Source organism: Mauremys mutica, chromosome 2, assembly GCF_020497125.1.
Source record: "Mauremys mutica isolate MM-2020 ecotype Southern chromosome 2, ASM2049712v1, whole genome shotgun sequence".
NCBI classification, from domain to species: domain Eukaryota; kingdom Metazoa; phylum Chordata; order Testudines; family Geoemydidae; genus Mauremys; species Mauremys mutica.
Genome location: NC_059073.1, coordinates 40,500,070 through 40,524,084, shown reverse-complemented (window position 1 = coordinate 40,524,084; position 24,015 = coordinate 40,500,070). Strand labels below are relative to the sequence as shown.

At 44.3% G+C, this 24,015-nt stretch overlaps 1 protein-coding gene across 3 annotated transcripts in view; it reads right to left on the bottom strand.

Moving 5' to 3' along the window:
• Positions 1–428: 428 nt before the first annotated feature.
• PABPC1 (poly(A) binding protein cytoplasmic 1) overlaps positions 429–24,015 on the bottom strand; it is a 29,903-nt gene continuing 6,316 nt past the window's right edge. Inside the window, exons 2-15 of one of the 3 annotated variants that reach the window (XM_045002906.1) lie at positions 23,083–23,276; positions 22,870–22,985; positions 20,883–21,022; positions 18,225–18,319; positions 16,063–16,200; positions 15,868–15,963; positions 14,632–14,904; positions 14,217–14,307; positions 13,651–13,761; positions 12,207–12,361; positions 11,366–11,450; positions 10,545–10,675; positions 10,316–10,411; positions 429–867 (exon numbers count right to left, since the gene is read on the bottom strand). In XM_045002906.1, coding sequence (XP_044858841.1) covers positions 10,319–10,411; positions 10,545–10,675; positions 11,366–11,450; positions 12,207–12,361; positions 13,651–13,761; positions 14,217–14,307; positions 14,632–14,904; positions 15,868–15,963; positions 16,063–16,200; positions 18,225–18,319; positions 20,883–21,022; positions 22,870–22,985; positions 23,083–23,276 — 1,718 coding nt within the window. In that variant the 3' untranslated portion in view covers positions 429–867; positions 10,316–10,318. The remainder of the gene's footprint in view (positions 868–10,315; positions 10,412–10,544; positions 10,676–11,365; positions 11,451–12,206; positions 12,362–13,650; positions 13,762–14,216; positions 14,308–14,631; positions 14,905–15,867; positions 15,964–16,062; positions 16,201–18,224; positions 18,320–20,882; positions 21,023–22,869; positions 22,986–23,082; positions 23,277–24,015) is intronic. The other 2 variants (XM_045002907.1, XM_045002908.1) reach the window with 2 other exon arrangements.

Below are 24,015 nucleotides of genomic sequence, written 5' to 3'. Positions count from 1 at the left end.
AAAGGGTGCATGGAGATCATGTTTCCTTCCACAAAATGGGAACAGTTGGTAAATTTCTCCTTGCTGCAGAAGGGAGTGAGATCCAATTTCAATAGTCCTATACTTTAAATTGCTCATGTTTTAGGGTGGTCTTCAAGAAGTAATTCAAAATCTTATTTATAAATACATAAATATGTTCATGAAGACATAGAAAATACATGATACTAGGAATGGAAAACTAAAACATGTGGATCCAGCTGTTCAGTTCACTTGTTTTAGTACCTGAGTTTATAATACTAGCGACAGGTGGCTAAATGTAGGTTACTCTGATCTGGAAACTCCATAAAGGTATTATAGTGAGTAGGATTCCAGCTCAGACTCTAGAATGACACCAATGTAGTTTGAGGCATACCAACATGACAGGAAAAAGGAAAGAGTATTAAATAAAACCGTGTTTAAGGAATTTTTATTAAAGCAAGAATTTTATAATCCAAATTACGTTTCTTTGCTCAGCTATCAATTCTCACTGTTAACTAAAACAGTGGTGATATTCTGAGCTTTTCCACAGTAAAGAATTACAAAATTAAAGAAAGGAATGCTTTAAATTTCTGTACTGTGCTGAAAATTCTTTTCCCCCGGGTTTATAAAACATTAATTTGTATTTTTTATTTTACTATTTTTTTTTGTTTTAAATCAATAGGTAAATCTAGGACCAGCATTAGTTTTGCTAGCCCTGGCATTTGCTCTGTACATAAGCTTCAAAGTTTCCTTTCCTTTTTTTATTTATTTTATATTTTGCAATGTTTTTCTCAATATTTAATCATTTTTCCATGTTTAGATTTTTTTTCTTCGGTGAAGCGAAGTTCTAGTTTGAAGTCCCGGATCTTTCTGTAAACAAGAACAGTATTAGAAGCTGTTAATGTGAAAAAATTAGTAACTTACAGTAATATTCTTCATTTTCATAGTATCTTCTATATAATGATCTAAAAGACCGTCACAAACATTACAAGTTCGTGTACAGATGTGGAAAGAGGTACAGAGAAGTTGTGCCTCTTCCAAAGGTCATAGCTAGTCAATGAGAGTTGAAACTAGATCTCTTATCTTTGTACAGTGCTTAGCACAATGGGGCCATCGTCCATGGGGCTATAGTAATACAAATAAATAGTTTGAATTCAAGTCCTCCCTACTCTAAGCACTGGACTATACCACCTCATTCTGAGACAACTATTACCATACACTTAATTACAGCAACGGAGAACACCTAATTTAGTAACTATTCCCAATGGCAAGTAGTAATGTGTCATGAAGCCCAAAAAACATCACAGTATGGGCAAGCACATATGCTGGTAAGTAATGTTGTGATAGTAGTAGTGAAGGACCTTTCCAAATAATTCTAATGTTTAATGATGGTAATTTGCTGGACATCAAATCTGATTCTCCTTTAATAGTGGAGAAGATGCATCAGGTACCCAAGTAGAGCTCCAAGACAACCTACATTAAATATGAGCAAATTTCCTGGAGAACATTACCAAATAATCCTCTCTCTTCAGATACTACATGCTGAGTTTGGGCCAAAATTAGAATTGAAAACATATTTTCTTTTCAAGTAGTGTGAACACATTTTCCCCCTGTTCATCTAGGCACAAACTAATGATGGCAACAATTGGCTGTTTAGAGAGACTATATTGAAACTAGCGTACAACTGTTGTATTTGCTCCTGCAAAACAACAGATCATGATGAAACCAGATGTTTTGAATTCTCTCTCCTCAATTCCCTAACCCCCATTTTAGGGACCTAGATATAGAATTTAAACTTTCATTTTTTAAAAAGCACGTCCCTAGCCATTTCCGTTGAAGACCGTTCAAAAATGTTAACTTATATCAGGGGTAGTCTATTTTTTGTCAAGGTCAAAATGTCTTGGTCAAGGTGTAGTCAAGGTCCAGACTCCACAGAAAATAAAAAAAATTATATGTAAATAAAAAGATTTCAGGATCCGTTCAAAAACATTAGTGGTCCAGATTTGGCCTGCGGCCCGCCTATTGACTACCCCAACATATATAAAGTCAGGTAATGTGGTTTAACTGGACTAAACGCTGGATTGAATGATGGACCTTCTGCACTGTAATCATGACTCTGCAATTCTGTTCCCTTTCTGGACCTGGTCAAGTTATTTAACATTTCTGCCCCAGTTTCTCATCTGTAAAATGGAGACATAAAATTTAGCAACCTCATGGGAAGGACAATTTTTAATTGCAATACAAAAATATAAAAATTAATTTAATCAGCATGTAAAGAAAACCCTGTAGAGTGAATTCTATATACACAGTTAGTTGGACAAAAGACGGTTACTCATCTGTAGTAACTGTTGTTCTTCGAGATGTGTTGCTCCAATCCATTCCAGTTAGGTGTGCGCGCCGCGCGTGCACGGCTCTTCGGAAGATTTTTACCCTAGCAACTCCAGCGGGCCGGCTGGGCGCCCCCTGGAGTGGCGCCGCTACAGCGCTGAATATATACCCCAGCCGGCCCGTCCGCTCCTCAGTTCCTTCTTGCCGGCTACTCCGACAGTGGGGAAGGAGGGCGGGTCTGGAATGGATTGGAGCAACACATCTCGAAGAACAACAGTTACTACAGGTGAGTAACCGTCTTTTCTTCTTCGAGTGATTGCTCCAATGCATTCCAGTTAGGTGATTCCCAAGCCTTACCTAGGCGGTGGGGTCGGAGTGAGACGTGGCAGAGCGTAAAACTGCTGAGCCGAAGGCTGCGTCGTCTCGAGACTGCTGCACCAACGCATAGTGGGAGGCGAAGGTGTGGACCGAAGACCATGTGGCCGCTCGACAGATGTCCTGGATGGGGACCTGGCTCAGGAAGGCGGCAGACGAGGCTTGCGCCCTCGTGGAATGAGCGGTGAAGCGGCCCGGGGGCACGCGAGCCAGCTCGTAGCATGCTCTGATGCACTGAGTCACCCAGGAGGAGATGCGCTGGGAAGAGACCGGCTCGCCTTTCATGCGATCGGCGACTGCTATGAAGAGTTGTGTAGAACGCCGAAAAGGTTTCGTCCGCTCGATGTAAAAAGCGAGCGCTCTACGGACGTCGAGGGTGTGGAGCTGTTGTTCCCTAGGCGAGGCATGGGGCTTCGGGAAGAAGACCGGGAGAAAGATGTCCTGATTGAGGTGGAAAGCCGAGACCACTTTTGGCAGGAAGGCCGGATGCGGACGAAGCTGCACCTTGTCTGTGTGGAAGACAGTGTATGGCGGACCTACCGTCAGCGCCCGGAGCTCCGAGACTCGTCTGGCCGATGTTATGGCGATGAGGAAGGCCGTCTTCCAGGAGAGGTAAAGAAGAGAACACGTGGCCATCGGTTCGAATGGCGGACCCATGAGTTTGGACAGGACGAGGTTCAAATCCCAGGTTGGGGCCGGACGCCGCACCGGCGGGTACAATCGGTCCAGGCCTTTCAGGAAGCGGGAGACCATCGGATTGGAAAAGATGGTGCGACCTTCCAGAGAAGGACGAAAAGCGGACACCGCTGCCAGGTGTACCCGCAAGGAGGAGACCGCCAGACCTTGCTCCTTAGGGTACCAAAGGTAGTCCAAGATGGTAGGAACGGGTACGACGAAAGGGTTGAGCCCTCGTTGGTCACACCAGAGCGCGAACCTCTTCCATTTCGCCAGGTAAGTGGAGCGAGTGGAAGGCTTTCTGCTCTCAAGCAGGACTTGCTGCACGGCCGCCGAACAGTCCCTCTCTGCGTGGGTCAACCACGCAGGTACCAGGCTGTAAGATGGAGGGACTGCAGGTTCGGATGGTGGAGTCTGCCGAAGTCCTGCGTGATGAGGTCCGGCCATAACGGGAGGGAGATGGGATCCCGAATGGAGAGCTCGAGCAGCAGGGTGTACCAATGCTGTCTCGGCCAGGCCGGAGCCACGAGTATGACGGTGGCTCGATCCCTCCTCAGCTTCTGGAGCACTCTGTGCACGAGAGGAAAGGGAGGGAAGGCATAGAGGAGGTGAGTCTGCCAGGGATACAGGAATGCGTCCGACAGAGAGCCCGGCGAGTGACCTTGGAACGAGCAAAACTGGAGACACTTCCTGTTCGCCTTGGAGGCGAAGAGGTCGACCCGGGGAAACCCCCACCTCTGGAAAATCGTATGTGCAACGTCGGGACGAAGGGACCACTCGTGGGAGAGAAACGACCTGCTGAGATGGTCGGCCAGCGTGTTCTGCACTCCCGGAAGAAAGGACGCTTCTAGGTGAATGGAGTGGGTCACGCAGAAGTCCCACAGGAGGATCGCTTCCTCGCAGAGGGGAGAAGAGCGGGCTCCGCCCTGCTTGTTTACATAGTACATCGCAGCGGTATTGTCCGTGAGTACTGTTACACAACGGCGTTATAGGTGGGAGCAGAAGGTCCGGCAGGCGAGGCGGATGGCACGGAGCTCGCGGACATTGATGTGTAGCGCGAGTTCCTGGGGCGACCAAAGGCCTTGGGTGTGAAGCTCGCCCAGGTGGGCCCCCCAACCGAGCGCTGAGGCATCCGTCGTCAGCGTAACGGATGGGCGAGGAGGATGGAACGGGACCCCCGCACACACGACCTCCGGGGTGAGCCACCAGCGGAGGGAGTCGAGGGCCGTCCTGTTGACCGTGACCACCATGTCGATGGGGTCTCGATGAGGCCGGTACACCGTCGCGAGCCAGGACTGGAAGGGGCGCAGATGGAGCCGCGCATATGCGGTGACATATGTGCAGGAGGCCATGTGACCCAGAAGGCGTAGGCAGGAGCGCACGGTTGTGGTCGGGAAGGCGACGAGATCCCGGATGATGGAGGTCATCGTCTGGTGCCGGGCGCGGGGAAGAGAGGCCCTGCCAACCGTGGAGTCGAGAACCGCTCCGATGAACTCCAGCCGCTGCGTTGGGAGCAAAGTGGACTTCTCGGTGTTGATGAGAAGACCAAGCTGCTGAAAGAGAGACAGAATTTCTGCCATCTGTTGTGTCACGAGCTGACGGGATTGAGCTCGGACCAGCCAGTCGTCGAGATACGGGTAGACGTGCATCTGACGACGGCGGAGGGATGCTGCTACGACTGCCATGCATTTTGTGAATACCCTCGGCGCCGTGGAGAGTCCGAATGGCAACACGGCGAACTGGTAGTGGGTGTCGTTGACCACAAACCGAAGGTAACGCCGATGAGGAGGATAGATCGCGACATGGAAGTAGGCGTCCTTCATGTCGAGGGTGGCAAACCAGTCTCCCGGATCCAGGGAAGGAATAATGGTCCCCAGGGTGACCATACGAAACTTGGGCTTGAGCAGATATTTGTTCAGCTCGCGAAGGTCCAGGATAGGACGTAGCCCGCCTTTCGCCTTGGGGATGAGAAAATAACGGGAGTAGAATCCCCTGCCCCGCCTGTCTTGAGGCACTGCTTCTATGGCACCCACGCTCAACAGAGTCCGAACCTCTTGTATGAGGGCTTGCTCGTGAGAGGGGTCCCTGAAGAGGGACAGGGAGGGTGGGTGGGAAGGCGGGGGCGAAACAAATTGAAGGCGGTATCCCGACTGGACTGTTTGAAGCACCCAGTTGTCCGATGTTAAGCGGGACCACGCCGAAAAGAAATGGGAAAGGCGGTTGTAAAATAAAGGGGAAGGATCCGGTAGGGAGAGTGATGGGCCGTCCTCGATCGTCCCATCAAAAGGCCTGTTTAGCCCCCTGAGGGGTCTTGGAAGCGGCCTGGCCCTGGTTGCGGCGGTTGCCGGACGGATGACGGCGATTTTGGGTCGGACGTCTGCTGGTGTAGGGGCGATAGCGCTGCTGATAGCGGGAGGGCTGCGGCCGGAAGGGCCTGCGCTGCGTCGCCGGCGTGTGCATTCCGAGCGTGCGGATGGCAACACGCCCGTCCTTCAGGGTCTGGATCCGAGCATCCGTCTTCTCAGAAAACAGCCCCTGGGTGTCGAAGGGGAGGTCCTGGAGTGTATATTGCACCTCCGGCGGCAGGGTGGAGGACTGCAGCCAGGAGATGCGCCTCATTGTCACGCCGGATGCCGAGGTTCTAGCCCCGGAGTCCGCGGCGTCGAGGGCGGCCGTAATAGATGACCGAGAGGACTTCTTCCCCTCGTCCAGCAAGGCGGAGAACTCCTGGCGTGATGTGGAAGGCAGGAGCTCCGAGAACTTCGCCAGGGACGTCAGAATGTCAAAGACGTACCTGGCGAGGAGGACCATGATGTTTGCGATCCTCAGCTGCAAACCCCCGGCGGAGTAGATCTTACGGCCGAGCAAGTCCATGCGCTTGGCGTCCTTGGACTTAGGCGCAGCGGCAGGTTGGCCGCGCCTCTCCCGGTCGTTAACAGATTGGACCACGAGGGAGTCCGGGGTTGGGTGAGAGTAAAGGTACTCATAGCCTGATGGTGGGGCTGAGTACTTCCGCTCGACCCCGCGTGCTGTGGGAGGAATGGACGCGGGGGTCTGCCATAGCATAGTGGCGTTCTTTTGAATGGTCCGGACGAAGGGCAACGCCACGCGGACGGGCGTATCCGCACCCACCACATTGGTGATGGGGTCCTCATCCTCCTGGACCTCCTCTACGGGAAGATTCATGGACGCCGCCACCCTGCGAAGCAGGTCTTGGAAGGCCCGGAGGTCAATGGGCGGGGGTTCGCTGGTCGCAGCCCCTGCCACCGCCTCGTCCGGCGAGGATGACGAAGATGCACCCTGCAGAACCGGCTCCGGCTCTACGTCCGGTGGGTGAGCCTCCTCCGAATCGTGAAGCGTGGGCGATTGGCGGACCGGATGAGCAGATGGCTCGTGCGGAGGAGAGGGAGGCGGCCGGCTAACCGTCGCTTCAGGGACCCTGGTGCTGGTGGTCACATCCCTCCTGGGAAACGGGATACCTTGACCTTCATGCTGTCCCCACGGGACCCAGTAGCCCCACTGCTCATGCGGAAGTCCTTGTGGGGTAGGCCACCGGTGGGTAGTATCATCGGCACCGGAGGCTACGGAAGCCGTGCGGGATGGCCAAGGCGGTGCTGTAGTGCCGACGGACTGAACCGCTGACGGCGGGAGGCCATGCACCGACGGCACCGAGGGCCGATACGCAGAGCGCCGACGGGACGGTGACCGTGAGCGTGGACTCCGACGGTGCCGGGAGCTTGACCAGCGCCGGGAGCTCGACCGGGACCGGGATCCGCGGTGCCGGGAGTGACTCCGGGAGTCGCGGTGCCGAGGCGACCTCCGACGGTACCGACGGTACGGTGACCTGGATCGGTGCCGGGAGTGCGACCGGTACCGAGATCGAGAACGGTACCGGGACTCAGACCGGCGTCGGGATGGCGCTCGGTGCCGTGAAGAGGAGCGGCGACGAGACTCCGAGCGGCGGGACGGGGACCTGCGCCGGGACCTGGACCGGGACCTCGACCGTCTTCCACGCCGCTCGTCAACCGAGGGCGGTCTTGTCATCCTGGCTGGCTTGCTGAGAGAGACAACAGCCCGCACCGGCGGTGCCGGGGGCCGGAGGCTCGGAGCCTCTATGAGCCTGATGAGGTCTCTGGCAGAGGAGAATGTCTCCGGCGTTGAAGGCAGCCTTGGCTCAACCTCGGTCGGTGCCGGGGAGCGTGGCGGTGCCGGACTCGACGGCGCTTGCGGAGCTGGAGTCGAGGGCTCAGGGCCCGTTTAACGCACTGCCGCAGCCACTCTCGTGGCGGACTCTGTGCGTGCCTTCGCCACAGCCTTCGCCAGTCTCTGCTTGCGTGCAGGCGAGAGCGAGCGGTGCCGGGTCGTCTTCGGCGGCGGTTTAGGTACCGTGGCCACGGTGCCGGCGCCGGTCGGTGCCGCGGGTGCACTCTGCACCGAAGAAGCCCTCGGTGCCGGCGCTGACGGTGCCGGGGGCTGGAGGAACGCCTCCATAAGGAGCTGCTTGAGGCGACTGTCTCTGTCCTTACGCGTCCGCGGCTTAAAAGCCGAACAAATGGCACACTTATCTGTACGGTGTGCCTCGCCCAGGCAACGGAGGCAGGAGCCGTGAGGGTCACCCACTGGCATAGGCCTCTGGCACGTTGCACAGGGCTTAAAGCCCGGTGCCTTGGGCATGAGCCCGCACCGGGGAGGGGGAGGGAGAAAGCACTCCCCCTATCCTTATCTAAACTAACTAACTATTTAAAACTAACTATACTAACAGTAAAGAACTATATACAAAACAAGTAGAGAGAGCTAGGGATGTGGAGGACTACTGAGCACTCCACAGTTCCGACTGCCGTCACGGGCGGGAAGAAGGAACTGAGGAGCGGATGGGCCGGCTGGGGTATATATTCAGCGCTGTAGCGGCGCCACTCCAGGGGGCGCCCAGCCGGCCCGCCGGAGTTGCTAGGGTAAAAATCTTCCGAAGAGCCGTGCACGCGCGGCGCGCACACCTAACTGGAATGCATTGGAGCAATCACTCGAAGAAGAACTGTCACTGCTGAGGGAATTCTGCAAAAAGTTATGTGCATGGTATTTTAAAATTCTGTAAATTTTCTCAATAAATAATGTGGTTCCAGCATGGTGGTGGGGAGCACAGGCCACTGGCTACATTGAGGTAGAAGATCACTCTGAAGCCCCCACTTCCCCCAGTACAGGGACTTGGCAGTAAGGCTGCACCCAACCCTCACAGAGCAAGGACTGGGCCTACCCCAGAAACACCCTGGGACCCTGCCCCTCTGCACCAGGTACATAGATACTGGAACTAAGGGTTTGGGGGTACTGCAGCACCCCCAGGCTTGAAGTGGTTTCCATTATATACAGGCTTTACAGTTTGATTCAAGTGCAGAGGGGCAAGAGGTTTCTGTGTGGGGTAATCTGGGTGTGGACGGTTCAGTGGGAGATCTGGATGCACAGGGGCTTGTTGGGGGGGTCAAGGTGCAGGGGCAATGGGAACTCTGCAGGGGATCCAGGTGAAGGTGGTTGGGGCTCAACAGGGGGTGTCTAGGTGCGTCATGCCCAGGTGTGGGGAGATGAGACTTGGCAGGGGGGTGTCTGATGCTGAGGCTTGATGGGGTGGGGGGCCCGGTGCAGCTGGCTGAGGCTCAGTGGGAGAGTCCAGATGTAGGGGGTAGGATTTGCCAGGATGAAGGTTTGATGGACCTGCTTAACGGGAAGCCTCAGCTGTTGCCAAGGGGACACAGCATGCTGGGCTCCTGCTTCCCCCTTGTTATTCCCCTATCTCCTTTGCTTCCTCTGCCCTGCTGCACAGAAAACAGGAAGGCTCCCAAGCACACAGAAGGGGAGCATGACTGGCACTAGGACCCAGGAGGTGGCGTTCGGCTGCAGAGTCAGCTGAGCTGACAACCTCCTTCAGCTGGGCAGCTCTGTGCTTGCAGAAAGGGGGGGGGGGGAGAAGAGGGAGAAGCCCAGTGGCAGGTAACCCTATGTGCCCCCTCTCCCCCCACGCCCATGGTTCTGTCTCCCCGCTGGCGGGCATTCCCAGGCATTCTGCAGGGTGGGGTGTTCAATTATGCACAAACTATAGCATAAATAGCTGAGCTCCAATATCTACTGAAAAAAGGGAAGCGAAAAAAGGGAATCTCATACATACTATATAAAAAAAAATCCATCAAATTTGTGTATCCTAAAGAACATTCTCATCAAACCTCCCCAAAATTCTCAAGCTGCCATTTGAATAATTATATGGATGGCGATTTATATTTGTCAGGTGGTGATTTCCTCCAAAGTTCTGATTTATTATGTATTCCTCAATGAATTGTATTTCTGAGGACATTTACATTTCAATTATGGACAGTATCTTCTGTACTGCTAATTAGGGATATTCCTTTTACAATTCCAATTCTAATCCCCTTCTCTCCCCCTCTCCCCCCCTTATTGAGGATTTTACAATAGAATCTTGCAGTTGCATTTATGTTCAGGTATTAATATCTTGTTTCTTTTTATTCTGAAGCATTTATAAAGTATATGAGTAATTTATGACAGAATTTAACCTTCACACAGCTGCACATACCTCTTGTTTGAGGAATAAAAAGGCCATCTCTAAGTAGTCTCAAATTTACAAGGTCCCAGATTAGGGACAAGCTTTAGTGAAGTCCTGCATCCCAATAGCTCTAGTAAATAGGTCAACTTAAACTAAAGCTATATTTTTTTATATATAATTCCCTTCTTTCCAAATTATTGTTGCCAAAGCTGTCTAATGATAGTCTATTTATAAACAGTGGCTTATAACTAGAAACTTATTTCTAGGAGTACAGAAACTTTAGCTACAGCAGGTCATATTAAAACATTCTTGACTAACTATATACACAATAAAATGCCAGTAGAACACCCTGGTCAGATGAGAAAAATTAAGAATGCATTCTGTAGGAAAACTTACATATTAAACACTTGGAACCCCAGTGGGATTGTTAACTGCTTTCTGAGCAGCCTCTTTAGCTTGGTGGGCTTGTAGTACAGCTACAGCTTCATCAACCTAATAGGATAAAACAATTGTTACAAAAGACAATGCTTTAATCTCAGTAAATTTAAGATAGTGAAGCAGCTAAATTACACACAATACACATGTAACATCAAAAGGAGGGCTTAGATGCTAAAAGTCTATCTACCTTCGAACGAAGAGACTCAGGAGACTCAAGCATATGAAGGAGTTCAGAGTTGTCAATCTCCAACAACATACCGGTGATTTTACCCGCCAGAGTAGGGTGCATAGCTTGAATAAGGGGAAACAGCCGTTCACCTAGAAAAACATTAAAATTCTACAGTGATCAATGTCATTAAAATTTAATTTAGCCTTTAACAATGCTAAACATAGGCACTATCTATGGACTTGTATCTAAATTCCTCAAAATTATTAAAAGATTACGTATTATATCCTACCCACTTGAATGCTAAAAATAAAAACTCCTGAATATGATTGTATAAAACTAGAGTATCAGTCATTAAAAAGAAGATTAAAGGAGCCTTTAAAGTAATCAGCAACTGAGTCTTTGCTTTGCATATACTCAGAGGTTAACTCTGTTGCAGAAAAGTAGTATCCATTAAAAGCCTAAATTACAGCAGTATCAACCCCACTGCTATGCATTCCATGCTCTCACCTAGTTAAGGCTTTTGCATTAGGTAAACAAATCATTGGTTTATTGGAATAGAAAATACATCAACTGCCTAATCCTAACCTAAAGTGGTCTGATATTTCATTCATGTCACTCCATTCTACATCTGCTGAGGACAGACAGCAGTGCTATAGTCAGATGTCAAATCCTACAATGTGAAAAGGGGCAAATACTTTCATCTTAAAAACTCAACCATGTATCCTACAACAAGAGGATTCAAAATACTCCTTTACAACTGATTAGAAGCACATATTTTAAAGAGGTTGAAAACTATTTAATCTCTACTACAATTGGCTAGTGGGATCAAATGTACATACCTAACATCTGCTTTTGTTCCTGTGGAGGGGCAGAAGCCAACATGGAAGCAGTCAAGGGTTCCTGACCTTGCACATGGACAGCTGGCTGCAAGTTAATAAAACATTGTACTTTAAAGTTAAATTCTGGAACATTCAAACATATTTTATACTTCCACGACTTAGAACATAAGAACGGCCATACTGAGTCAGATCAATGGTCCATCTAGCCCAGTATCCTGCCTTCTGACAGTGGCCAATGCCAGGTGCTTCAGAGGGCATGAACAGAACAGGGAATCTTCAACGTAACAATCATGCCTGCATATTTGTCAAATATTAGAAAAAATTATGGCTGAGTAATTTTCTTCAAGAGGCTGGTAAAAGATGACTGATACTGCAAGGCATACTAGTATGGACTCAATCCCTTGTTGAGCATAATTTATATATATTAAGCAAAGCTCAAGCCCAGAATGTAACATCAAGCACTTGGGTAGTACAAAACAAGTAGAACAGGGTCATGTCCTCCTTAAGAATGCTTGAGATTTATTTTAAACTCCAAGCTTGCAAACTTGGTGCCACAATTTGGTACCTGTGGCGCAACGGGGGGAAACCTAATGCAGAAGCACAAAAATATCTCAACCACATAAGGTGAGAAAACTCAAAAATATGTAATATCACTATAGAAAATAAGTTTTGTTCCCAATATATTTTAGATTTGTGAAAAATAAAGTCTTAACATCAGACTCTGTGGCTTCAATGATCTCAGTGGTGAAGGCAGATGCTTTACAGTTATGATACAGATTAGGCAAAAGAAAAGTTTCCTCAGCAAAGACATCACTTGGCTACCAAAACCAAGACTACATACCTGCTGCATAGCAACCTGTGGCTGTGTGTTAAGATGTTGCTGAGGATTACGAACACCTGCAGCATACTTGTACTGTGGAACTGTGCGTACAGCAGGAGTGGCTGCAGCAGCAGCTGCTGCAGGACGTGGACCCATTGTCTGTGTTGATGTATTAGCTGTAAAGATTAACATGATTTATATGTTAATAATTCAGCTTTCATTAAGCTTACATTTTGTACAAGTTAATGAATTGACACAGTGTTAAGGACTATACTGAATATCTAATTTTAGTATTGTATTATATTTGATTACAGCAATGATAGTAAACAACACCAATGGTCAACCTGTGGGCTCAAAACCAAAAAGCATGTTTCTTTTCTCATTATTTTGCTAATTACTTGCTTCTCTTTAAACACTATAAAAAAGCACCATGGAGAGAACATCTGCTTTTGATTAAATATGTTTACTTGAATTTCATTCTACCCCAGTCATAATTAAAGGTGATTCTCTTTTTCAATTAAAACATTTTGCCAATTAAGTTACTCTAAACATTACTTTAAATGATTAGATGTGTTACTAATATATAGCTGACTAATACATTCTGAATGTGCTTTTCTTTATATAACAGTGGTCCCCACTTGCCGCTGATCTCCAGACAGTACTGTCATGTGATACTGGCACTCCTTGTTCCCATCTGCAACAATGTTAAGAGCTAAAAATAAATGTTTTCTCAATATTATTCTGCCACATAATCCACTGCTGTAGTTACCACAGGAATGGTACAGATACAAATGGGAGGGGGAGGCCACCCACGCAATATCATTAAGATGTGGCCCACAGTATGAAAAAGTTGAGAACTCCTAGTTAATATTAATCTAGTGGGTTAAAAGTTGATCTATATATTGAGCAACATCTTCTCATAGTTGCAAAATAATTGGAAAATACAGGTTACGACTGAGAAGGATTAAACAAGCAGCCTCCCCTAGAGACACTAGGTCAGCCTCAAATGTGCAGTCTTGACAGGGCACATTCCTAAGCAGAGAGAGGGTTTGATACTGGGAGAGGGGTAGGTGGTAGAGAAATCACAGTGAGGGAGTAGGAGGACAGCAATCTAATCTGCGAGGGAAATACCGAGAAGTATGAACTAGCCATATAGCCATAAGCAGAAGAGAATGGATGGTGCTATGGGGAGTAGGAGCCTCCTCAACCTCCCTTACACATGCTGGGCTAACATGTTAGCTGGCCATTAGGAGGTTAGAAACCCCAAGTCAGCTAGGGGCAGGTACAATACAGAACAAAGGGGTGACTCCTCTGCACTATTCAGCTTCAAAAAGGTATTTGAAATATTATTCATCATTAACAGAATCTCTGAAGTGTGACCACAAATGAGTTACATACCTAAACAAAGGTGGATATTGGTGCAGCCTGATGAAGGAACATTCAATTTTTAAAACCTGAAACTCACCAACACGTTGTGTTGACATGACTCGTGGAACCTGTGAAGAAGCCGGCCTCATGGTACTAAAGGGTGGTCTGGGTGCTGCTGGGCGGATAGCACCAGGCATGTTCTGGAATGCTGCATTTAAAACAATCAGTGTTTAAGTTGCATCATGTAACAATATTGAATGGTGACGAAAGACTGTCAGTCATTTTTTTTCCTTTGCCATCCTCACATGGCATGTTAACTAGTATTACAGATAAGGGTAGAAAGGGAAAAGTCAGCAGTCTAGTTTTTGGGGGGCTGGAATTTAACCCAATGACAATTTGAGATACAGCTGCTTAATAAAAGCTAGGTGGTTTGTTATAAAAACCTATCTCATCAGTTATATTTTAAAAAGTTAACCTTAAATTAGGTCTCCTGGCAAACATCCGCAAACAGGAGCCAAAACTGGCGTATTACCTTTCTACCAATTACATGTAATGACCATCAAACATTTTTATTTTAGTGCTACATAGTTAACCTTCGCTAGACAATAAGTGTTCCATGAATGCCCCTTTAAGGGAATGCCCCAAGTTAAGGAGACTACTTACGATGAGGTCTAGCACCCTGAGCAGTCCAGCGAGGACTTGGTCTGAGCTGAGCAAGTTGGCTAGTTGGATAATAGGCAGCACGGTTCTGAGTCTGCCAAAAAAATAAAACGACATCTGTTTATTAATCTTGATGTATCCGTTCCACCCACCACCCAGGCATTTCTAAGTACTTTCTTCTATAAACGTTCCTAATTCAAATATCTGAAAAAATACTGATTTATATAATGTAATGTATGGTTCCATCCAGAAATTTAGACATTTTCATAGGTTCTTCAGTATTTAAATTCATAAAGCTGGTGATTTTGGTGTTAACATACTAACATTACAGATGTTCGATTGAGTCATAATTTACTGCTAAATCTAAACAGATTCTATCAATGGTATAGAATATGAAATTAATTATTTCTATACATACCGGTGGGAGAGCTGCCATGAAGTAACCTGAAGGAGGTGCTGGTTGGTAGGGGTTGATTACAGGATTAGGTACTGCTCTGACACTTGCCATTCTCTGCATATATTGGTTGGTGAGGTGAGCCTGGCGCTCTTCTTTGCGTTGGGCTAGAGCTACATATAATGGTTTAGTGGCCACAATTCTACCATTCATTTCTGTGACAGCTTTGGTTGCTTCTTCTGGTGAAGAAAAGCATACAAACCCAAACCCTTTGCTGCGGCCACCTTCCATCATGACCTGCCAAAAAAAAAAAAAGGTCATTTTTTAAAACCAGTCTGGAGCAGGATGCACAATTTGGTACAGATAAGAATTGAATTCCAGGTTTGTTTTTTTTTTCCAAACACTTTCTGCAAGTGGAAGGTATATGATGTATACTGCTTAGTTTTGAAACATAATATACCCACTGTCAATGCTGCCTTCTGCTAGGGAAAAAAATCCAACCCAGTTGACTGCGAACAGGCAAAATCTCAAAATATTGATCTAACCTACAGTTTTCCAAGAATCAAATAATCTGTTCCAGCTTTGAACTGAGGAATATATAATTTTAAAATCCCTTTTGATAAGTTGCTCTGCATACAGTGGACCTGCCAGCTCCTGTGCCAGGACTGTGAATGGCACAGGATGATTTTTGTTTTCTTTCAGAGATGGTTTATTGGATACAAGTCTATCCTCTCGCAACACTAGTCACTTCAGGCCTATTAGTGAGGAATAGTATGAATTAACCATTGCACTGAAAAATATTTGATTTTTTGTTAGTAATGTCAGCATCCATCCATCCCAGATATAAATTGAGATTTCTGGAGTTTTTCTATGGTTGATTGGTCTGAGTTTTTATTAATCTGTGAAAAACTGAGAGAAATAAATACTCATGCAGTGGTTCATGACTATGAATGTGATGCACAAAAAGGAGTAATAAGGTAGTGCAGACAGCCTATAATACATGCATTTTTAAAACTATTATGTATCACTACATCCAAAAATACAACATGAATACACTTTTAAAAATGGTATGATTTTTTTAGTAAGAATCAGTACTCAAATTTAATGATGGTCGGATGTAGGGGTGGTTGTACGATATCGTCACATCTTATTTTTGCCATTTGAGAAAAAGTTGAATGCCACTCACTTCTTAGGTGACAAACCATGACTTTCATACAAGACATTGCAAAACACAAAATAAGTCTAAAATGCTAACTTTACCTTTGCACTAGTGATTGTACCAAATGGGGAGAATTCTTTTCTTAGACGTTCATCATCAATCCCATCATCAAGATTTTTCACATAAAGGTTTACACCCTAAAAAAATAAAACTACCCTCTTTAGAAAAGACAGAATTGCTTTATTTAAAGAGATTAGTAATAAAATAAACGTCTTCATTCAATTTAAAAGTGTAACCTGGTATCTGGTGATCCTGTCCTGCTTCATTTGTTCGAATTTGCGCTTGAGCTCTGTTTGTCTTTCCACTTTTTTCTGAGCCCGGCCAACATAAATTTGCTTTCCATTGAGCTCCTTTCCATTCATCTCATCCACAGCCTTCATAAATAAACAAAGGGTTACCAATGCTCGTAGTATATTAAACGTAACATGTTTTTTCAGCCACTGACTAATGCAGTTTAAGTGCACAAGTTATATAAAATTTCCAACAATAAAAACGAAATGTTTTCCCCGCCTTCTGCCACAATAAACCGATGTAAAATATGGTTAATTGAAACAAAGCCATCTTTAGAACCTCTTGGATCATATTTCATTAAGTATAAGATGATATATACAAGTATTTTCTGTCCAGTATATGGACTAAAGAAAAATCAAAAGGGGACAGAAGTAAACATTCATCAACTGTACTGTTAAATGCACTGAAGAGACTATTAAAGATATCCTTTAAGAATTTTTCTGAGAACCAAAGCCCACAACATGTTCATAGCCCTGTTTAACTCAGGGCTAGTCTACATTAAAGTTAAGTTGACCTAACTACATCACTCTGGGCTGTGAAAATTTCACGCCCTGTGTGACATAGTTAAGCCGACCTACCCCATGGTGTAGACACCACTAGGTTGATGGAAGAATTCTTTAGCCAACCTAGCCACAACCTCTCAGAGGTGGGTCAATATCTACAACTACAGCAGTGCACTTGTGCCCCTATAGCATGTCTAGTATAGGCATACTCTGAATCATATGCAAAGAAGATGGTTAAAGGGCCATAAGCTCAAAAACCATACATCTGAATTTTACCCACAATGGTTAAACATGTAAAATTACTGTCACTTAAAGATTTAAGAAAAACTTTTCCAAATTTTGTTCACTTTGTGCATTTGACAGTGCGATCCATATACTCAATTTCCCTTTTTTCCTCCTGCATCTTTCACGCATTTTCAAAATATTGATCATCAATTCCAAATGTGTAAGGGCACTCTAGCAGAGGCAATACTTGACACTAAGATTTTGAATTTATAGTGTATCCCCATCAGTGTGAAAGCTTTAGTACAGGTCCATGTCTATTAATTTAAAAGCTTTATTAAATGTGTATTTACCTAATATATCGGAATCACTTGTCTACCATTGTGCAAATGCATTACAGTTACTAAAGTGAACCATTTTCCATAAGAATGTAATACATATATAGAACAAGAGAGCTTAAGTACACTCAGACTAAGAAAATGTGCAAACCTAAATGTTACTTATCTATTTATAAGGTGGGATTTATTCTAATGTGTTGTGTGCACATTTGTGCTGGTGACAACTGAGGGAAACTAAGATGCTCTTTCTAACTTCCAGCCCTGTAACATCAACCTGCGCTCAAAGCAGCATTCTTTCTGTCTTGCAAATCAATAGTAATAAAGATTATATAGGCCAAATTATGTCTTATTTTTTCAGTGTGTTTTACAAAGGTGTAAGTAACTATAGTTTAAACAATTGTCCATGTATACAAGATGGAATAGAGTCCTCAGGTCAGTTGTCATATCTGTGTTGCCTCTGCAATGCAAAACGACATAAAAAGCAGCACAAACCATATGCTGTTACTAAAGCAAGTAGATATGGCTGAATACGTACAGGAAACAGTTTCGTTGTGTAAAGTTTCCAGTCTTAGTAATTTTTAAAAAACAATGCACTCTCCCTGCCCACTTGTCATAGCCACCTGTTGTACCCTGTCTTTCAGATCATAAGCTCTTTGGAGCAGGGGTTACTTACTGTTTCCACAATGCCTAGCACAACGAGACCCAAACCCCACGGAGCTCTCTAGGCAATATTACAATATAAATGTTAAATAATTTAAAGGCCACTATATCATTTCTAGACAGGACTATTTCTGGGGAAGCAGCAAACTTAGTGATATGCTCCAAACATCCAACCCAGAAGTCTTCTCAATGTGAATCAAAAACCACTACATCATCCAAAGTAGCAGATTTCATTCCTGTTTCCTCACATCTTTTCATAAAAATCAAATCAATAAAAATTTGGAAGGATCTACAGGATGCAAAAAAAGTTTGTATTCAAGACTCAAAATTACTAGTCTCCCAGAATGATGCATCTAAAAGAAAAAAAATCCTGTGTAAACTTACTTTCTGGGCATCTTCATGTCTTTCAAAGCTAACAAAGCCAAAGCCTTTGGATTTTCCACTCTCATCGGTCATAACTTTCACACTTAAGGCAGGGCCTGAAAAAAGTATGCAATATTTATATTATATGTACATTCTATATACCTGTCTATTTGGTGGTTAAATCTTAGTATTACCTGCAAGAAGTTAAATCCTAAAAAACCTACAGAATTAGTAAATCTGTTCCATTCACAATACCATATGATGTTATGAGATCTTACATATCACTTGAAGATGTGGGTTTTCCATAAAAATCCATTTTCCATGCCCCCCCCACCCTTTTTTTTGTTAAGTTTTATAACATTCACAGGTTTGCTAGGTGCTTGATAGTACAAAAGGACACAGTCCCGGTCCTGAAGAGATTATAATCTAATTTATATTATTCAGCATCTAACTAAGGCTTGCGTTATCACTGATGCTATACAGAATGTCTATTGGTCCAGAAATTTTCCAGTTGCTAAGCGTACAGCAGATTCCTTTCCTAAAGAATGCCCCAGGTGTGCTGCCATCCTCAGCCCCTAGAAGCACTTTCTATATGAGTGATGTTTACTTAAGTCTCTTGGCCAAAACTTTCTGTCACAGTTGCCTCAGGTTATGCTCCTAAATCTACATTTTGGTATTTAAATAGAAGTTGCCTGATTTTCACAAGTACTGAGCACCCACAAATCCTACATATGCTAATTGAAGCTCAGCAACTCTGAGAAATAAGTCACTTGTATTTAGGAGCTTAACATTAGGCACTTGGTGTTTTTTACTGAAGTTGACAGCAAGATTCTGCATAAAGAAATGGTGCTTTCCTAGATGAGTTTACCTTAACTGACATAACCCTGAAATTTTATGACAAAATTTCAATATACTTTATTTCCTTTGTACAAATGCACAGGCAGGGCTGGTAGCCCCACCTATTATGTTTGCCCGATACTTCTCATTATAAAACTGTTTTCATTTCTTATAATTTTGCCAAATCAACAATTTGGGCTGAAAGTTTCCACGCTTGGTGTCTGTCTCAGGCCCAACTTTTCCAGAAAATTCCAGCCGAAACAGTCCAGTCATTTCAGAGAACAAGGTTAGGGAAAAATACATTGTTTAGCCCAGGGGTCGGCAACCGGTGGCTCGCGGCTCGCCAGGGTAAGCACCCTGGCGGGCCGGCCCGGTTTGTTTATCTGCCGCGTCGGCAAGTTCGGCCGATCGCGGCTCCCACTGGCCGCGGTTCGCGGTCCCAGGCCAATGCGGGAGGCAGGAAGCCGCGGCCAGAACATCCCTCGGCTCGCGCCGCTTCCTGCCTCCCGCATTGGCCTGGGACCGCGAACCGCGGCCAGTGGGAGCCGCGATCGGCCGAACTTGCCGACGCGGCAGATAAACAAACCGGGCCGGCCCGCCAGGGTGCTTACCCTGGCGAGCCGCGAGCCACCGGTTGCCGACCCCTGGTTTAGCACATATTAAAAAATTCTGGTGACCTTTTCTTTGAAAAGCATTAGTGCCCTATGCTTTGAAGCAGGACTTGAATTTGGCATAGGAGTGGCCTTTCTGTCAAGAACATGCCTTTTGTTGGCCCCATGAAAATTCAACCAAATTTGGCCAATTTGTAAGCCTTATAACGACAGGTTGGAGGGGATGGGTCAAAAGACATCTGCCCATTTCTGCAAGCAGGAGAATCTATGCCCACTAGAGCACTTCCAGAGTCTGGAATTTACTTCACTCCACCCTTTCACAAATGACACAGCTGGCATCATATACTAACTTTAAAAGGACATTAGTCATCAAGCACGCATATGAATTATGAAACACTTTTTGAAACACTAGCAAGATACTTCATGTGGCATCTGGAATTAGAACAGTACATAATGATCCATATGAATCAGAACTAGAATTTCAAGTTTTATACACTAGACTCTTTCCTCCATATAATTTGCTAAATGTCCTATATCACCACCCAAGTCAGTAAGTAGAAGATGGCTTGGCAGGTGTAGTAACATGTTTGTAAAAACCATTTACAAAGGTTTTAACATCACTAGCTTCAATAGTGATATCATACAGTATGAATTATGAGGACATGAATGACAGCACCAATACAGACTTTAGACATTAAACAAAATTGCTATGCAAGATTAAATTTAACATCTTGACACTGATATTGCCGGTAGCTTAATTTTCTATATTTCCATCCTTAATTCAGAAACCAAGCAAACAATTGTGTGGAATAGAAGACCCTCAGAGGGAAGAATGCACAGGGGTACCCGCATGGATCTTTCCAAGATCCACTATTCAATGGCCATACCAAACCTAAAAGGCTCACTTCCTCATTTCATTTGAAACTCCAAGATCCTCAACATTTATATGTATTATTCAAATGTAATGTCCTCCTGTTGTTTTTAAACTGGATGAGGACATTTCTGATGGTCAAGTTCTTGTGCGCACTACTCTGGACAATTGAAATTCTTTAGTGGATATTAATCATTTCTCTGGATCTGAACACTGAACTGACAACTAACTGTTCAGCATACATGCATTTTAATTATCTCTACACAATGGCCTGAACCCTAATGTTAAAAGGTTTTAACAAGCAAATTGAAGCTTGTCTATTTGCTGTTGTATAAACAATGTGGAAAATTAAGACATTACCAAACTTGCCAAAGAGTTCCTTAAGTCTTTCATCATCCATGTCTTCTCCAAAATTCTTGATGTAAACATTGGTGAACTCCTTTGCTCTAGCTCCAAGTTCTGCTTCTCGTTCTTTACGGGATTTAAACCTTCCAACAAATCTAGTTACAGGAAACCAAAGTGACTATAGGGTTAAAATGAATCTATCCAGGTCTAAGGTTCTTCCTAGACTACATACATCAGCACATGGCCAGACTAATATTCAACCATGGGTTATTTCTTAAACGCGGTATTGATCAATGATAGGCATGAAATCCGCAACGGATAAAATACTTAAGATACAACTTTACAAGAGACAATTACATTACTCTTTACCATTTAAATCCTTTTTATCAGAGTAATTGTGATAATCTTACCAAAGACTTGATAGAACTGTAATTTTCATTAGTATAAAGCTTACTTTTCAGCATCATTAATCAGACAATGGGGAAACTCTAGCATGGTGGTTTCTGCCATACTGAAAGTTTTTTGTAGCCTTCAAATATAGTTTCCATAGCCCATCAGACTTTTAGACAAGGGACTTTCACTAAACCCCCAACTTTCCTCTTCTCTACAGAATCCTCATATCATAGTGTCCCTCCTTACTAGTAAGAAGGTATGGATCTGGCTTGCTCTTGAACTGGCCAATGCCAAAAGCTGATTGAGAACAGTGAGGTCAGTTCCTACCACCAGAGGAGGAATGTGCTGTTAAGCACAGCCTTTGTTGGCCCACAGAATCACTTCAGCACAATCACAAATGCTACTACATGACTGGTATAGAAATTGAATCGTTCTTCTAGTCTCTCTAATTATATTTTAAAATTACCCCACTGGCAAACCCACATCCCAATCGATATGGCTCAGTAGTCAAAATTTAACATTGCCTTGTCTCGGTTTGTAGCTACATTTGGACTTTAATGTTGGTGATGCCTGGTACTCTGCAGATTTGATAGTCAGGAAAATTGTTAATCTACTTTAAAATGTTCTTCGGAAGACTGGACTAGATGACCTCTCGAGGTCCCTTCCAGTTCTACGATTCCATGATCTAAATAGAAGCCTGAAGCAAATGTAACTTTTATGATACACTAAATCATGTTTAGTTATTTAATTTACAGGTTTTTTCAGTGATTAACCTGCTGGAACTACTGGGCTAGTTAAAAAACCACCACCATCTATTAAGTGCCTCAATTCAGCTAAAATCATGATATAAAACTACTTGGAAGAGCCTCCCATAGCAACCTTTTACAGAGCAGGGCCTCACACCTCTAAAGCTTACTTGGCTGCTGCCTCACTCCCCCCTTTATGTATAAATGAAGATAACAGGAAAAAAAGAATTCTGATTTTCTATTATTCCCATTTTACCAAGCCACTACCATTCTTAGCCTGCCCTCCAAAAGACTGTTACACAGCCATGCTTGTGTCACACATGCTAAGTTTTAGCAGTACTGTGGTCTGGAACAGGGATCATTACTATGTCCTAAGAACCTTTTGTGTAACACATTCAAACCTCCATTAGACTAGGAAACAGGAATCCAGAGGTCAAACAAGAGCTTTCATGTCAGTTTTTGAGAACACCTGCTGTGGAAAATAAGTATTGTTTTGAATACTTGATGGATTCAATTTTATTCTAGCCTGATCAAAAGGATTTTATTCTGGCCTGAAGACCAGTAACCGGTCCTAGTGTCCAACTGTACTACATTCAGCTGTAAACACCTTAGCTGCAACAGTATTGTACCACCATAAATTGAGCTTTAAAGACTTTAAGATGTCAATTTTTATTCACATTCCTCTTACCTTCAGCACATGCAATCAATACATTTACAGAACAACTGCACTAGATTTTTAATCATTTTAAAATTAGCAACCTATTTAGAAAAATCTGCCTTTTCTAGATAAACTTCAGGAAGTAATCTACTTTAGGTTGAATTACAGTCTGTGAGAGCCCCAAAGTATGTATTTATGTACTTACACTTTGCGGTCATTAAGCAGCATACCGTTCATTTTTTCAATAGCTCTTTCTGCTGCTTCCTGTGTCTCAAAATGTACAAATCCATAGCCCTTGGACCCATTTTCATCACATACTACCTATAAGAAAAAATGTCATAACATGTCAAACAGCCCCAGTACAGTTTTGTAGCTTCTAATATCAAATCACTGGGCACATTTGTTACTTTCCACTTACCTTACAGGAGAGGATGTTTCCAAAAGCAGAAAATGTATCATACAAAGCTTTATTATCAATTGATTTGTCCAAGTTCTTGATGAAGATGTTTCCAACACCACTTTTGCGTAGAGATGGATCACGCTGAGACCACATGATGCGCACTGGCTTGCCTTTAATGACATCGAAGTTCATGGTATCCAAAGCTCGTTCAGCTGGAAGAGACACTAAAGTTAATGGGAAGTATTAAACCATTCATCTTTATCAACACACTAACTCCACCTGAAGTTCATTAATTCTTGGTAAACTTTAAGACATTAGAGAGGTTTTGATAATGACTTTCATACTCCCATCTCAATCACCAAAATAATTTTTTGTTCAGTTAAGTAATTAACTCCATTCTACCAAAGAGAAAAATACATAGATTGGATTGCGAATGGTAGGATTTTCTCTGTTCCTGGGTTAACAAGAGCTGTGATCACTGTGGACACCTTGTGCTCAAGATACAGTATGGAAGAGCAAGGATCACAATGTATCAATTGGTGGCAACCTTTTCTACCCTTGAAAAGGTTTCTGGCATACCTACACCAGCAAACCCTCCTAGTGCAGATATAGCTTATACCAAAAAAGCACTTTTGCCAATATAACTGATATCAGTTCTGCATTAAATAAGTTATAACAGCAAAAACACTTTTATGCTGATAGCCCTTATGTAGATATAGTTGTCTTATTGGTATAAAAAGTTGCAAAAAATTGTACCTCTAACTAACATTACCAGCAGTTTCTTGTGTAGACCTGACCTAAGTCAGGTTCCTGAATAAGTCCAATACAACCCTTAGATCAACATGTTTACTAAGATGGTGTGAGGCGCAGAAGAGGGATCCAAGAGGGATGAGGATGAAAAAGCAAGACTAGGACATATTAGTTTAACCAAGCTTATATTGTTTTCAAATA